The sequence below is a fragment of the Agrilus planipennis genome, unplaced genomic scaffold, assembly GCF_000699045.2.
Source record: "Agrilus planipennis isolate EAB-ADULT unplaced genomic scaffold, Apla_2.0 scaffold46, whole genome shotgun sequence".
Classification (NCBI taxonomy): Eukaryota; Metazoa; Arthropoda; class Insecta; order Coleoptera; family Buprestidae; genus Agrilus; species Agrilus planipennis.
In genome coordinates, this window is record NW_020438933.1 from 296,689 (window position 1) to 311,577 (window position 14,889).

The following is a 14,889-nucleotide window of genomic DNA, read 5'->3' on the forward strand; positions in this document are numbered from 1 at the left end:
TTGTTATCCAAAATGCTAGAATTGTGGACGAATTGGTCACCTAAGTCAAGAGTGACTCCTAAACAATGTATTATCTTTTTTTTTTTTTTTTATCCGTGTATCTCCAAGTATAATCGAACTTTCGATGTAAAAAAGAATTTTATTTTGTAAAATGTTAGAAAATTAGTCCACAAAAAAATATCTGTCGAATCAAAAGGTACATTCGTATTTAGTTTCTAAGTAATCATTAACAACTGAAACAAAAGTTTCACACAATACTTGATTATTAGTAACAACAACGTTTTCTAGATTAGGCAACAAAAAATATTTCTGAAAATTGACATGTGACAATTTGAGCAGAATGAGAGAATTACTAAATTTAAACAATTCTTTGATTTATCTCAACACTCCTTCTCAATCAAATAATTACAAATATTTACAAGCAGATTTTTGTTTAAAGGTTTAGTCAGAATGTCGGCGATTTGTTTCGTGCCTTCAATATGTTTGACAGACACAGTCACGTCAACATGTTGTTGAATAAATTTACGTGCGATTTCAATGTGCTTCTTTCCTTTGTTTACCTTACCCTCGTGAGTGTTTATCAACATATGAACAGCTGACTTGTTGTCAACATACATGGGGAAGGGTTGATTATCTTGCAGGATCTTTAATTCTCTCGCCAATCTTCTCATCCAGCACACATCATCGATCGCTTCACATGCCGCTCGATATTCTGCTTCTGCTGTCGAGGTCGCCACAAGTTTCTGTCGTTGTGAGTACCAAACTAGCGGGCCTCCTCGGAGTATCAGTCGTCCACTTTTTCTCCTCCAAAATCTGCATCAGTGAATACTTTGGAGTTCCTTTCAAGTACTGAAATACTCGTATTACCATTTTGCAATGGCTTTTCATTGGATTGCAGCATTGTCGACTCAAATAATTTACAGCAAAGCTGATGTCGGGCCTTGACACGGTTGCGAGGTAAAGCAAGCTGCCAATGGCTTCACGATAGGGTGTTCCAACTGGCACTTTCTCATCGTTCATAAGTTTCTCCTTCTTTGTTATCATACCTGGTTCCATCGGCGTTGGAGCTGGGTTGCAATTTTCAAGGTTCATCCTTCGCAGGATTTTCTCCACGTACTTTGGTTGACTCACGGAGATGCCCTTCGAGTCAATTTTCAGCTCCATGCCGAGATAACAGAATTTTTAGGGATGGTCTTGCAGTGTGTGATTTCAAACTTTATCTTGATTTGTTCCAGAAGTTTGAAAATCTCCTTCTCGTCCTTCCCAGCAATCAAACCGTCATCGACAAACAATGCCAAAATAATGCTTCTGTCTTTGTTATAAAAAAAAATTGGGTCGTCGTCAGTGCTTAACAATCCGATTTTTTCAAACTGTCTGGTGATTTCAGCCCATAAATACTCTTGAGTAGTTGACACACTTGTCCAGAACTGTCGTCGAACCCCTCTGGCTAATTCATGTACAGAACTTGCTTCAACTTGCCATACAAAAATGCGGTCTTCAAGTCAAAGGATATCAGTTTCCACTTTTCGGATGCTGCATGACTCAAGATGAGTCGGATGAAGGCGTAGCAAGTAACGGGACTGAATGTTTCCTCGTAATCAATGCCTTCTCTTTGTCCAATGCCTCATGCTACAAGCCTCACCTTCAGCTTACCATTCGCCTTTCCGCGAAGAACCCACTTGCAGGTCAAGGGTTTGATTCCTTCAGGGCACTTCACCAGCTTTCACATTTGCCTCTCGATCAGCGAATCATACTCATCTTGCATGGCTCGTTTCCAGTTTTCATCTTTTAGCGCCATCTCGACCGAAATATCCTCGATGTCGCCTATGAGGGCTGAATCCTCGTTGCTTCCACCTTTTACGTAGCCAGCCACGTCATAGCCATACTTCGAGGGAACTTTCAACTTGCTGCGGTCTCGTAGTTGTCTTCTCTCCGGTGTTGTGTTTGGTGCTATCTCCACTCATTATTTTTTTCTCCTTTCTTCAGCATTTCTGTCCTCGCCTGAGTGGCTCTTCTTCTTCATTTTTACTTTCTTCTTGTTCTTCGGTCTTGACTTCAATCTACCTGTCGGTTGCCACACTCTTAACTTCAATTCGACTTCTTTCGTTTTCTTCATCGAACTTCACATTTCCAGAGCTGATGATTTTCTGGGTGCGTGGAAGATACACTCTATAACTTGGTGACTCCACGTCGTAGCCTACAAAATACCCCTTCTCCGACTTCGGATCCAATTTGCCTCTCTGGTGGTCTTGAATCAATACGTAACATTCACATCCAAAAGTCCTCAGTTCGTTCAAGTCAATCTGTCTCCCATACCACAATTCTGTCGGTGACTTTCCTTTCACTGTACTGGTGCCAGTCTGGTTTATTGTAAATAATGCGTAGTAAATCGCCTCGGCCCAAAGTTATGAGTCCAGGTTTGCTGCAAGTAAAGCTGTTATTGCTGCTTCCTTGATGGTCCTCATTTCACGTTCAATACGCCCATTTTGTTGCGGTGTATTCACATTCGAGTGTGTGTGATCATCAAGAAATTTTCTTGTCCTTGCATTTTTGATTTCTTTTCCTTAGTTGGATCTGAGTACTTTCAATTTTCTTACCAGTTGGTTCTCTGTCATCTTGTTTTCATAAAGAAAACAGTTCGGAAGTGCGAGAAATAATCCTTAAATAGAAGAAAATATTTAGCGCCACCTAGGGAGCGTTCACCCATCTCTCCCATGTCCACGTGGACTAACTCCAGTGGTTGGCTTTATGTCTTCTCGTTGAGGGGATGAGAGCCACAGTGCTGCTTACCGTACGCACAGTCTGTACATAAGTAATTGTTCCAGTCGTCCAAGTACTTGATTCCTTTCTTGTCCAAAGCCTGTCGTACGTACTTTATGTTTTGATGAGCGAATCTTTCATGCCAAATTGGAATTGACACTGCCGCCAGACTCAGTTGCTCCTTTTTCTTCCTCAGCATCATATTGTACAAGATTCCAGTAGTTCCCTGATCAGCCGATACAAATTCTGATTTTGCTCTGTCCGATTTCATCTTGTATCCTCGATCAAGCATGTGACTCACAGAAAATAAGTTGTACTGCAATTCAGGTACATGTAAAACATTTGTCAGAATAACTGGTCTTGTTTTGTGGTTTTCCTTGATGCTTTTTATTTTTCTTCACGAGAAGTGCATTGCTGGAACTTACTTCTAGTTCACTTGTCTCATCGCGTTGACGATCATCTTCGAGTCTCAGTCTTTCGATCATAGTGATCAGGCTCCTGTCGGCTGCTGGCACGTTATCCCACGACATACGAAAATAAGAAAGTCTCACTGGCAACATTTTTAGAATTTTGGTCATCATCCATGATTCCGGCACAGGTTCACCACCGTGGGTTAGTTCATCACCTATGGACATAACTTCCATGCAGTTTTCGGCCACCGATTTGCTTTCATCGTATGTACATGTGAAAAGTTTCTGTCTCAAAACTTCCATGTTCATCTCTGTCTTCGTGCCGTACAAGCAAACTAGTCTGTCCAACATTGCTCTTGCCGTTTTTCAATTTGCAATTTTATATGCGATTTGATCACTGACATTCAATACTATTAGTTGCAGAGCCTCCATGTCTTTTTCCTTCCATTCAACGACTGCAGCGACATTTTCAGCTCCTTCCGGCTTGACCTTGACTCCGGTTGCAACATCATACAACTTCTTGGTTCTCAAAACAGCATCTAATTTTAACCTCCACGGCACATAGTTTACTACTCCTTGTGAGTTTTGACTCAGCATTACAAGTTGTGATTTTACAGTGTCCATTTTTACCTTTTGACTTGACTTTTAAATTCACTTTCTAAATTGCGACGTTCCTGCTCAGATCTGCCTTTCAATTTAAGCTCTTTCACAGACTTTTCCTTGGAGATGAAATTTCACCACTTTCTGGGCCCATAACCTGTTGGGATTTTATCCGTGGTATCTCCAAGTATAATCGAACTTTCAATGTAAAAAATAATTTTATTTTGTAAAATGTTACAAAATTAGTTCACAACAAAATAGCTGTCGAATCAAAAAGTACATTCGTATTTAGTTTCTAAGTGAACATTAACAACTGAAACAAAAGTTTCACACAATACTTGATTAATAGTAACAACAACGTTTTCTAGATTAGGCAACAAAAAATATTTCTGAAAATTGACATGTGACAATTTGAGCGGAATTACTAAATTTAAACAATTCTTTGATTTATTTCAACACTATATCATCTGCAAATCTAAGCATACAAATCTTTTGCCCTTGTACATCTATCCCTACAGTTGTACTGTCTTTAATGATGTTGACCGCGTCTTCGATGTATAGATTAAAAAGTGACGGTGACACTGTGCATCCTTGTCTGACTCCCTTCCTCATATTTACTTCTCTACGTTGCACCTAATTGTTTGTCGTTAGTTTAAGACTTTCAGCATAAGTTGATTTGACAATGCTTGTGCTGACTATACAATAATAAAGGGAAACCAGGTGTATTAATGGTATAACTTTCCTACGCCAAGTGACCTCCTGGTAACTGCGATACAGTCTAGTGATACATTTTAGCTTAAATGCTGCCCAGAATTAAACCTAAATTACAATCATTGACACAGTAAAAGTACCTCTAAATTTCCATTTTAATTAGTATATTTTTTTAATATAAATAGGCACGTACTATTTGGAATTGAGTATAAATGATAAAACCGTATTTAAATAGCTTTTTTGATATTAATATCGAGTAAATCCGTCCTAAAAGTTATAACAGATAACACAGTAAATGAAGATAATGATATATTTCCTGGTTAGGTGTTTTAATTTGAATTTAAACAGTTTGGTCTGCGATTGTTGTTTAAGTTATTTTCGATTCCAATTTAAATACTATACTTCATTACTATTCATACTCAATGTTTGACCAATAGTTCATTTAATCGCAAGAAAGTAATGTCTGATTTGCGTGTGGAAGTAGTGAAAAATGAAGTTGTCTAAAGTGTATCGCAGTCCCAATAATAATTGTGAGTTAACTAATATATTTTAGTTAGAAGTAATGAGATAAGAAGTTATTCTTACTTTTTGTAGTTCAACAAGTGAAAGAAACGATTAAAAAGGGGGGAGTTACAGCAGATATTCGGCTTCCAAAATGTAATTTTACTCCGCAACCTTATTCGGTAAAATCAAATTCTTTTTATTACTTTGTTAAATATCTAGTTATTTTATTAACATGTTACAGCCAAAAACAATGAAAAAAGAGTGACTTTGGTCTTTAAAACACTTTCGAAAAAGGTCATTTCAGTCTATATGCAGGATAATTCTTTGAAATTGTGAAAAACAGATTCTATAAACGTTTATCTGAAAATGTTTCGTTACCAAGATACAGGGCGTTAATGTTTTTTTAATTATTAATTTATTATTAAAAAAAAATAACGCCCTAGATTTCAATAACAGAACGTTTCCGTATACATGTTTATAGAAATCCTATTGATTATTTTTATGAAAAGTATTTATTTTTAAAATTTTTCGAATTATTAAGGAATCAGTTTAAATTTGATTTAAAGAATAACCTTTGTATTTTTAAAAATATGATCTCTAATTACAAGAAAAATTTATAGCAAACGCGCAAACGTCTGGACTTGATGCTGTTCGTAATAAATTCAAAATAGATTAAGTAAATATCTTCGCTTTTACTTAGGGAAATGTTTATTTAATTCACTCAGTTTCATTCGTAATAATTTCTTATAGAAGATATAAACGCTGAAATTTATGAATAGAATAATTGAACAAATATATAAAGAAATAAAAATGTTTATCTATCAAAATAGCTCAAAATTCCAACGATACTGTAGTTGTCCGAAGCACTTTTCGGTAATAAGGTTACCTTCTTCAGGGACTGAAGTGAATTAACTGAGTTTTTTTCGAATTTTGTTTGTTCTACAACAACCGCCAACGTTTTTCCAATCTTCATATTTATCTATCAAATTGAGAGTATATGTTACCTAGGTACTAAAAAAATTAGCATTGTTGGTTTTTTAATTGCAGCATATCAAACTTAAGGCCTCTTGCACACAAACGATCAACACGTCGACCGGCTATTTCACGTTTAAATTATCATACAGACGACACCGCCGACTGTAGGGATTTAATTTCTGATCAGTTAGCAGTGCCGTACTGTCATTCGATCAAGCTTCCTTATAAGTTTAAGATTTCGGGGGTTTGAAGAATAAAATGCGAAAAGAAATTTGTACTTGTGTATTTTGTGTACAAAGAATATATAGATAAAAAACATTAACAAAAAAAATGTAGAAACGAGTACAGTATAGGAACACGTTTAAACGTTATTGGGAGTACAAAGAACGCATGAAGCAAAAATTTCCAATTACATTAAGATTCATGAAAATATGTTACACATGCCATCTCAGGGGGCTTGTTAGTTTAATTTGTGTCTTTAAATTCGTCAGTTACTTTTTCGATTATACAAATGAATGCTTTAATATAAAAATTTTCAATTTTTGTACCAGTAGGTGTACCGTTGCAAATGTTAAAATGGAAAATTGAGATCTATGACCATTTATGTAATTCTCCTATATAGTCAATTGGTATAGGAAAGAATGCTGTGCCATTTTCAGAAACCGGTGGATTGTGTGGGGTTCGGAAGGTATATTCCTTGAACCTTTAGACGTTTTTTGATCCTGGGTTTACTTAGTTATAATTTGTTGGGTGTCCATGGTCCAGGTCAATTGAAAAGTCCCCGGCCTAAAATAGTAAAACACATTTTTTTTGCAAAATTCGTTTTTTTTATTCAACATAATTCCCTTCAAGGGTGATACACTGATTATAGCGATCCTCCAACTTTTCGATACCATTTTTGTAGTACGATTTGTCCTTTGCTTCAAAATAGGCCTCAGTTTCGGCGATCACCTCTTCATTCGACGAAAATTTTTTCCCAACGAGCATTCTTTTGAGATCTGAGAACAGGAAGTAGTCGCTGGGGGCCAGATATGGAGAATACGGTGGATGCGGAAGCAATTCGATGCCCAATTCATGAATTTTTGCCATCGTTTTCACTGACTTGTGAGACGGTGCATTGTCTTGGTGAAGCAGGACTTTTTTTTTCTGCAAATGCGGTCGTTTCTCGGCGATTTCGTCCTTCAAACGGTCCAATAACGCTATGTAATAGTCGCTGTTGATGGTCCTTCCTTTTTCAAGGTGGTCAATGAAAATTATTCCACGCGCATCCCAAAATACAGACGCCATAACCTTGCCAGCCGACTGTTGCGTTTTTGCACGCTTTGGAGCGGGTTCATCGTGTACAGTCCACTCCGATGACTGTCGATTGGACTTCGGAGTGAAATGATGGAGCCATGTTTCATCCATTATCACATATCGACGCAAAAACTCGGGTTTATTACGCGTGATCATCTTCAAACTGCTCTGAATCATCAACTCGTCGTTGTTTTTGGTCAAGAGTGAGCTCGCGCGGCACCCACTTTGCACAGAGCTTTCTCATACCCAAATATTCGTGAATGATGTGATGTATACGTTCCGTTGATATCTGTAGAGTGTCTGCTATTTCATTCAATTTCAATTTACGGTCATTCAAAATCATTTTGTGGATTTTTTAATGTTTTCGTCCGTAACAGCCTCTTTTGGGCGTTCACTGCGTTCACCATCTTCGGTGCTCATTTCACCACGTCTAAACTTAGCATACCAATCCTTGATGGTTGATTTTCCTGGGGCAGTGTCCGGAAATTCGTTATCAAGCCAAGTTTTTGCTTCAACTGTATTTTTTCCCTTCAAAAAGCAATATTTTATCAACACGCGAAATTCCTTTTTATCCATTTTTTTCACAATAACAAAAGTTGCTTCACTAAAAATGCTATAATTCACAAACTAATGATCCGACAGCCGTCAAATTTATAGACGCGTCTTTTGAAGGTTAGGACTAACTGAAAATCATATGGATTTAGTTCTGGTGCCGCCATGTTTGTGTCAGGCCGGGGACTTTTCAATTGACCCTATATTTACGTAAATCTGTCTTTTGGGTATGTGGGCAGCTATTGTCTGGATCAGTTAGTTTTTGTGGTGTTTTATGTTGATTCACGGTTCTTTTTTGTATTATCTGGGGTACTTTCAGGTCATTGTGAAGTTCCCAGTTTGAGGCGTAGTTTTGAATTGCCAGTTTGGTGCGCTCGTAATTTTTCTGAGTGTTTTGTGTGTTTGGACCTTTAGTCGTATTATAGGTTGGTTTTAGGATGGCTTTTACGATTTGTAGTTTGTGTGGTAGATGGAGTTTGATTTTCTTGTTCAGGAGGGTGTGGAGTTGGTGTACTCTTCGTTTGTAGTTCTTGATTATTTGGTTTGTGTGGGTTGTAAGGTGATGTGTTTGCCCACTGTAATTCCTAGATGTTTTGTTTCCTTTCGTCAGTTGATGGTTTTGTTGCCTATCTTGATCGTAGGTGGTGGGTTCTTGTATATTTTCCTTTTTTTGGAGAAGATTGTAGTTTCGGTTTTATCCATGTCTAAGATCATTCTCTAGTGTGAGCTAGTTCCTTATGGTGTCCATGTTCTTTTGTAGTATTTTAGTGATGGTTCTCTTTGTGTGTGGCGTAGACCGCTGTGTCGTCTGCGAATTGTGCGATGTTTGATTTTAGGTTTGTAGGAAAGTCGGCCATGCAGAGGTTGAAAAGTACCGAGCCTTGCAGCCTGTTTCAGATTCATTTCCAATTATTTTACTGACTGCTGGTAGTAGGCTCATGGGCCTGTAGCCGGAGGTGGACGTTTTGGGTTTTCCTTTCTTGGGGATAAGGATAGATTTTGCTGTATTTCATTTGGTGGGGAAGTGTTGAGATGCCTTCCTTTGGTAGTAGTTTTAGATACGTAGTGTTTTTTTGTCTGGTATTGGTGCATTCCATGCTTTGGCTATGCTGATGTAGGTTGCAATTTCGTCTTATGTTAATTCATGGATGTTGTCCTCTGTGCTTGGATGTACAGATGTATTATGGGTTATATGCCGGAGGTCTGCGTCGTTGGGGTGTGTATTGTGGGCTCTGCGGTAAACTGTGCTTGGTAGGTGTAAGCGAAGAGTTCTGTTTTTTTTACGGTGTTCGTTATAGTTGAGTTGTTTGTTCTGATTGGGGCAGTATTCTAGGTCCTGCTGATTTCGTGAGTTGTTTAGTTATTTTCCACAGAGATTGATCTTTTGTGTTCAGGTTCTCCATTTCATTATCCTGTTTGGTGAGGCAGTGTTCTTCTAGTTCGTTCTTGACTCGATTAGTTAGACTCTTGAACGATGTCTTTAGGCTTGGATCGAGAGGTTTGTAATATAGTTTTTTGTTTTTTTTTTCTTGATGAGTGCTTTGATTGAGTGCGGAGTGTAGTATCCTGGGTTGGCCGTTTTCCTTTTCGCAGCTTTTTGTAATGCATTTTGGATTTAGGTCGCGAATGTGTGGATTGCTAAGTCAATATCCTGCGGTGTGCTGATGGTTGGTGTAGTGATTTGTGGTTCTTCTTTGTATTTGTTCCAGTCTGTAACATTGACTTAGTGGTTGGGAGTTTCTACTGATGTTTGTATCTGGAGGATAACCGGGAGGTGGTCAGACGACAGGTCATATTCTGCTAATATTGTGAAGGATAACGATAGGTTTTTGATTAGCGTTACGTCTAGGATGTCTGTCGAGAGATTTGCGACGTGTTGTCGGTGATGTTTTCTAGTAATACTCTTTTTGGGTTTGAGATTCTGCAGTCCCAGATTGTTTCTTTGGCGTTCCAGTCTCCGGCGAGTGTTGTTGGTCTCTTCTGGTTTCTTCAGGCATTTTATGTAGTGAGGAGTATGTCGCGTAAATGTTAATTTTTTTGTTGTTTGGGTAGATTGATATTTCTGTTGATTCCAATGCTTTAGTTGCGATGGCAGGTTGGAGGATGTAGTTGTGTTTGTGTGTGTTGTTTGATTAGGATAGCAGTGCCTCCTCTTTTTTGTATTTTCCTGTCCGTTCTGTATGTATTGCAGTTCCTGACTTTGAGGGTATTTACTGGTATCAAGTTGACTTCGTTCAGGAGCATTATGTTGTTGTTGTGGTCTTCGAGGAAGTTCGTTAGTTGTTTTATCTAATTGTTAATGCCGTTGGCGTTCCAGAATGCGATTTGACGTTTTTGGTTGGTGAGTTTTCGCATTCCGTTGATGCATCTGTTGTTGGCTGGCTTGTTGGTGTTGCTGAGGATGTAGTAGTATAGGTGGCACCGGTAGGTCTGTTGAATTATATTTAAACTTATGTAAAATAATTTCTGCCTGGTCGGTAAAAATAAAATTTCGATAGTGAACACACGTCGGCTGGTAAATCAACTGGTTTTATTTAATGCGTGTCTATTAATGTATAATAGATGTTACAGGAAATGTATACAATTCCGAGGCTGTTTAGGAAATCTATAAAATATTATTTCAAAAATTTTTTAATACACACATATCCTGGGAAATGCATACATTACCTAGGAATTGTATGAAATTCTGTTATTGTACTAGGAAATGTATAAAATTAATGCTTTCTGTGAATAAAATGAATAAAACACGTTAGTAAACTGAGAATCAGAGTTGTCTGTGTTTACCCGGTTTAGAACCGCACTAGATGCGATCGCATGATGCATATGTGACGTTTTTGTTGGGTTAGCTTAGGTTTGGATATGTATATGTATTAGTGATGTTATTGTATGATTACTAGGTAGATTTATGACAGACTAAAGTTTCTTCATGTTTCATGTCCTTGCTGGGCTGGAATAATGTCTTTAAAAAGTATGCTTCATTATGATCTTCGCGCCCAACATATATGTATATGAAAATGATCAGCATTATCACCTCTACAACATTCTAATAATTGATGGTTATTATGTTTGCCGAAACAAAGATAACCTCTTCACTTATTCTAACATTTAACATATCACTCCGCCTCCCCAGCGGGCAGGTGCGTTATAGAAAGTCATAAATCTCTCTAACCAAACAATGACGTCACCAATGAATATAGGTACATATTCAAACAGCCTGCCGTATTATTGCCTATTTAAGATTACCTGTAATACATTTCCGATTGTTATTTAGGAAATGTATAGATTTTCTAGGAGTTGTATACAATGACATAGATACATCAGCGGCAGAAAAATGTTACACACGGGTACCTATTTGATATTATTATTATACTGTCCTTCCTTATTCACATAAATATATTGTCAATGTCTTCTCAAGCAGTTTAATATTATTTTTATTTTTGAATTAATCATTTGTTTGTTCCATATCACGGGTTTTTCCTCAACTATACAAATAAGCGATTTAATATCGATATTAACTATTGCTATAACCTCCATATTCATATGGTAAAATCGAATTGCGACATGTGACGAGAAAATAGCCGAACGTGAATATATATTCATATAGACTTGTTCGTATTGTTAATTAAAATAAATGCTCAGGTTAAATTACCGACCGGCGACTATGATCGTCATCGAAATTTTAGTTTAACCGACAGACTGTCGATCTGTGGATTAGCAAAAACATAAAAAATCTAATTTTACCAATGGAAATCGATTGCAAATTCCATCAAGTATTCAAGATGGTTTAATTTTTTTTACCTTGAGATACGTTTTAATTACATGAAATGTGACTATTTTCAATGACTTAAATTGATGATTATGTGTTTTTCATTGTAAAAGTCAAAAATGAAGACAATTTCTTTTAGAAAGAGTTACTGACTTTTAAAGGAGCATATCTCTGAGTATTCTTAATGTTTTTTTAATAATCTTCTATAAATTTTTAGGTATTGTCCGAATTTATATATTTATTGTGCAACCGTAAATATTATATGTTTTATGTTTCTTTATTAATTTTTTTTATAAAATGACAGTAAGAATTGAATATTGAATATGCTTTTCATAATTATTTACTTATGTACTTACAAATGTTTATGCAGTGTCCACAAAAAGCTCTGAACTGAAGAGCGAAGCTACAGTCGTTAGTTGTTAAAAATTAAACTAAAAGAGTTGCTCTGAATTGGTTCCTTCTCTGTTAATATGTCGAATCCAATTCTTTTAATTGTCTAACAGCTCAAAAAATTCTTTAGGGACTACCATTGGAAAAATTGAAAGAGATCAGAAAAACTAGATTAAATCCCGCGTTGTCTACCTATTACAGTACCCCTTTAGCTCTAAGCCATGGATATAAACAATGGCTGTTTGACATTGATGGTAAACAATATTTGGATATGTTTGGAGGTATTTGTACAGTATCAGTTGGGCACGCTCATCCGTAAGTATTAATCAGAAAAATTGGGTTTTAATTTAATTTAATTAAGGTCACAGCCCATTTTCTTTGCTATTTTGATTTTGTATGAAATTTTAAATGCATTCCAATATAAATTTAGAAGTATTTACTAATTGTCATGTAAAACAGATTGTAAATAAATATTGGAGTTAATAAAAAAAAAAATTCCATACAGGGTGTAACAGAAATAAATGCTGAGTTTTGGAGGGTGTAAGGTAGATGTAATAAACAATCCCACGGTGAGTTCAGCAATGTGGTTGAGACCAGAAAACATTTTAAGGAAATCAGAATTATTTACAGTCCTAAGCCGGTCCTGTGCATGAATTATCAACGCAGGTGTCTACTGAATAGTCAGGCTCGACAAAAACTGCATTTACATCGATGGAGAATGTAAACAGTGCCGATTATCGAACGTTTAAGATAAACATAAAGAATTTGCTACTATACATAATGTTTAGGTGCCTATTACCATAAATATAATAAATACGTATAATAAATACATTTGGCTGATAGTACGATGCACTGTGTAAATTAGATCTCAACATGTATTAAAACAATACCCCTCTCATTCCATTAGAAAAAACTAGTTATTTACTGATTTTTTTCTTGTCATTAAACTTATCGCTTAGGACAGGGATGGCGAACCTTTTTTGATGTCCGTGCCACAAAGTCATAAAAATTCTTTTTAAATTGGTAACGTGCCACAATAAAATTTCATTCGAAATGTTAGCGTGGTGAAACTACACGTAAGTATAATTAAATAAACAAATAAAAGCAATTCTTCTTTAAACAATTTTTTATTAATCAATGTTTTACAAAAAGCAATATGCTAGAAACAAANTTCTGCAAGCGACGCACTTATTGGTGTTACATCCTGTATATGCAGTTATATAAATATTAGCTTGATTAAAATTTTTTAAATGATATTTTTGATCATATCATTAATTTTTTATACAAGAGTGTGCTATCCCGAATACGTTCAGCCTCTGTCGACGGCCATCAAGCATGAATAAACCTCGGCTGATGTTGCTAAATGAATACCAACTCATGCCCAAATCATTATCAAAAATTGAATAGGAGGAGCCAATTGATATGTTTAGGTCCTCAGCAACTTCCTATTGGTGATTTGACGATTGACCAATACTATTTTATTCACTTCATTAATGTTTTTGTCTGTTGTTGATGTGCTCGGGCGTCCGCAATGCACTTCGTCGTTTACATTTTTTCGGCCTTCTGAGAACATTTTGTACTACCGATAAACGTTGCGTCGGTCCAAGGTAGCTTCACCATATACCACAGTCAACATTCGGAATGCGTCAGTGCACTTAAGTTTATTTTTTACGCATAATTTGATACAGATTCTTTGATCCATTCTTCGCAATAGGCAAAAATTGAAGACGAGTCTAAACACGTGTAAGTAAAGCAACTGTCAAAAATTAACTGAACATGATCGAACTTGTCGAAGGGAGAGACGTAAGTACTAACATAGCACCACAAAAAAAATCGAAAATCGAATATATGTTACCCGCGGAAATTTAAAATTCGCTATACTTGTTGAACAGACCTCAACAGAGCAGAAAGACCAATATCGTTAATCGCTAGGAAGGGGTTCTGAGGTACATTCAGTATAATATACAAATATAATAAACACGTACGGTATAATCACATACGTATGAGCAAGTTCAGCGTAATTAAATAATTCAATTAATCATTTTCGCAAATAACAATGTCTAATTTATTATACAATGAGGCTAACTTTCGTTGACTCACCGATTGACTGCATCAGGACTACAATACAAACACATTGTTATTGCTATAACGTCCATCAGATGCTAAAAAGTACCCTTTCATTTTAAAACGAATTAAGATCTTCGTCCGAATATTAATTATTTATTAATGTATTATAAGCAACGACGTGGGCAAAAAAAATTGAGAAAAATTGTCTTAAAATTATTTATTTATTTAGTAATATTCCCAGCAATCGTAATAATTTTAATTCAAGATTGTAATGTTTATTTTTTTTGTTTTAATGAAAATAGAAAGGTAGATTAATAATTTTTAATTCATTTCTATCAAAAAAAATAATTTTGTTTTTGTGCGTGGCATCAAAATTTTCAAACGTGCCACTTGTGGAACGCGTGCCATTGGTTCGCCATCCCTGGCTTAGGACATAGATAGTAGGTAGATTGCAAGTGTCTCGCAAACTCTGTACCGCATTTGAGATGGTTCGTGGGTTTGGAAGTCTTCGCTGAGGATGGCGTGGCTGTACGATTTAGTTGCTGCATTAATATTATATTTACATTCACCCTTTATAAGGATCATATCACACAGTTCTGTCGTACTTAACGCCTGTCTAATAATGACACACTGACCTACTGCCAGTGACCCATTGACAAAGTTAAAAGAACAAACAACTACGACAGGCTGGCTATAGTATACACAATCACACTTAATACGAGGGTGGATTGATAAGTTTCCGGCCTAACCAAGAGATGACGCCACTAGGCCTACCTTGAGGTGACATTCTATAGTACCATCCTTGGATAGCTTGTAGCTATAGTTTCAGCCCGATCTCCTTGCTAGTGTAGGTTTGAC

At 36.4% G+C, this 14,889-nt stretch overlaps 1 protein-coding gene across 1 annotated transcript in view; it reads left to right on the plus strand.

Moving 5' to 3' along the window:
* Window positions 1-4,901: 4,901 nt before the first annotated feature.
* Window positions 4,902-14,889, plus strand: part of LOC108744729 (alanine--glyoxylate aminotransferase 2, mitochondrial-like) — a 20,452-nt gene continuing 10,464 nt past the window's right edge. The window contains exons 1-2 of the mRNA XM_025974261.1: window positions 4,902-5,011; window positions 5,076-5,164. Of these exons, the coding sequence (XP_025830046.1) occupies window positions 4,972-5,011; window positions 5,076-5,164 (129 nt within the window). The 5' untranslated portion in view covers window positions 4,902-4,971. The remainder of the gene's footprint in view (window positions 5,012-5,075; window positions 5,165-14,889) is intronic.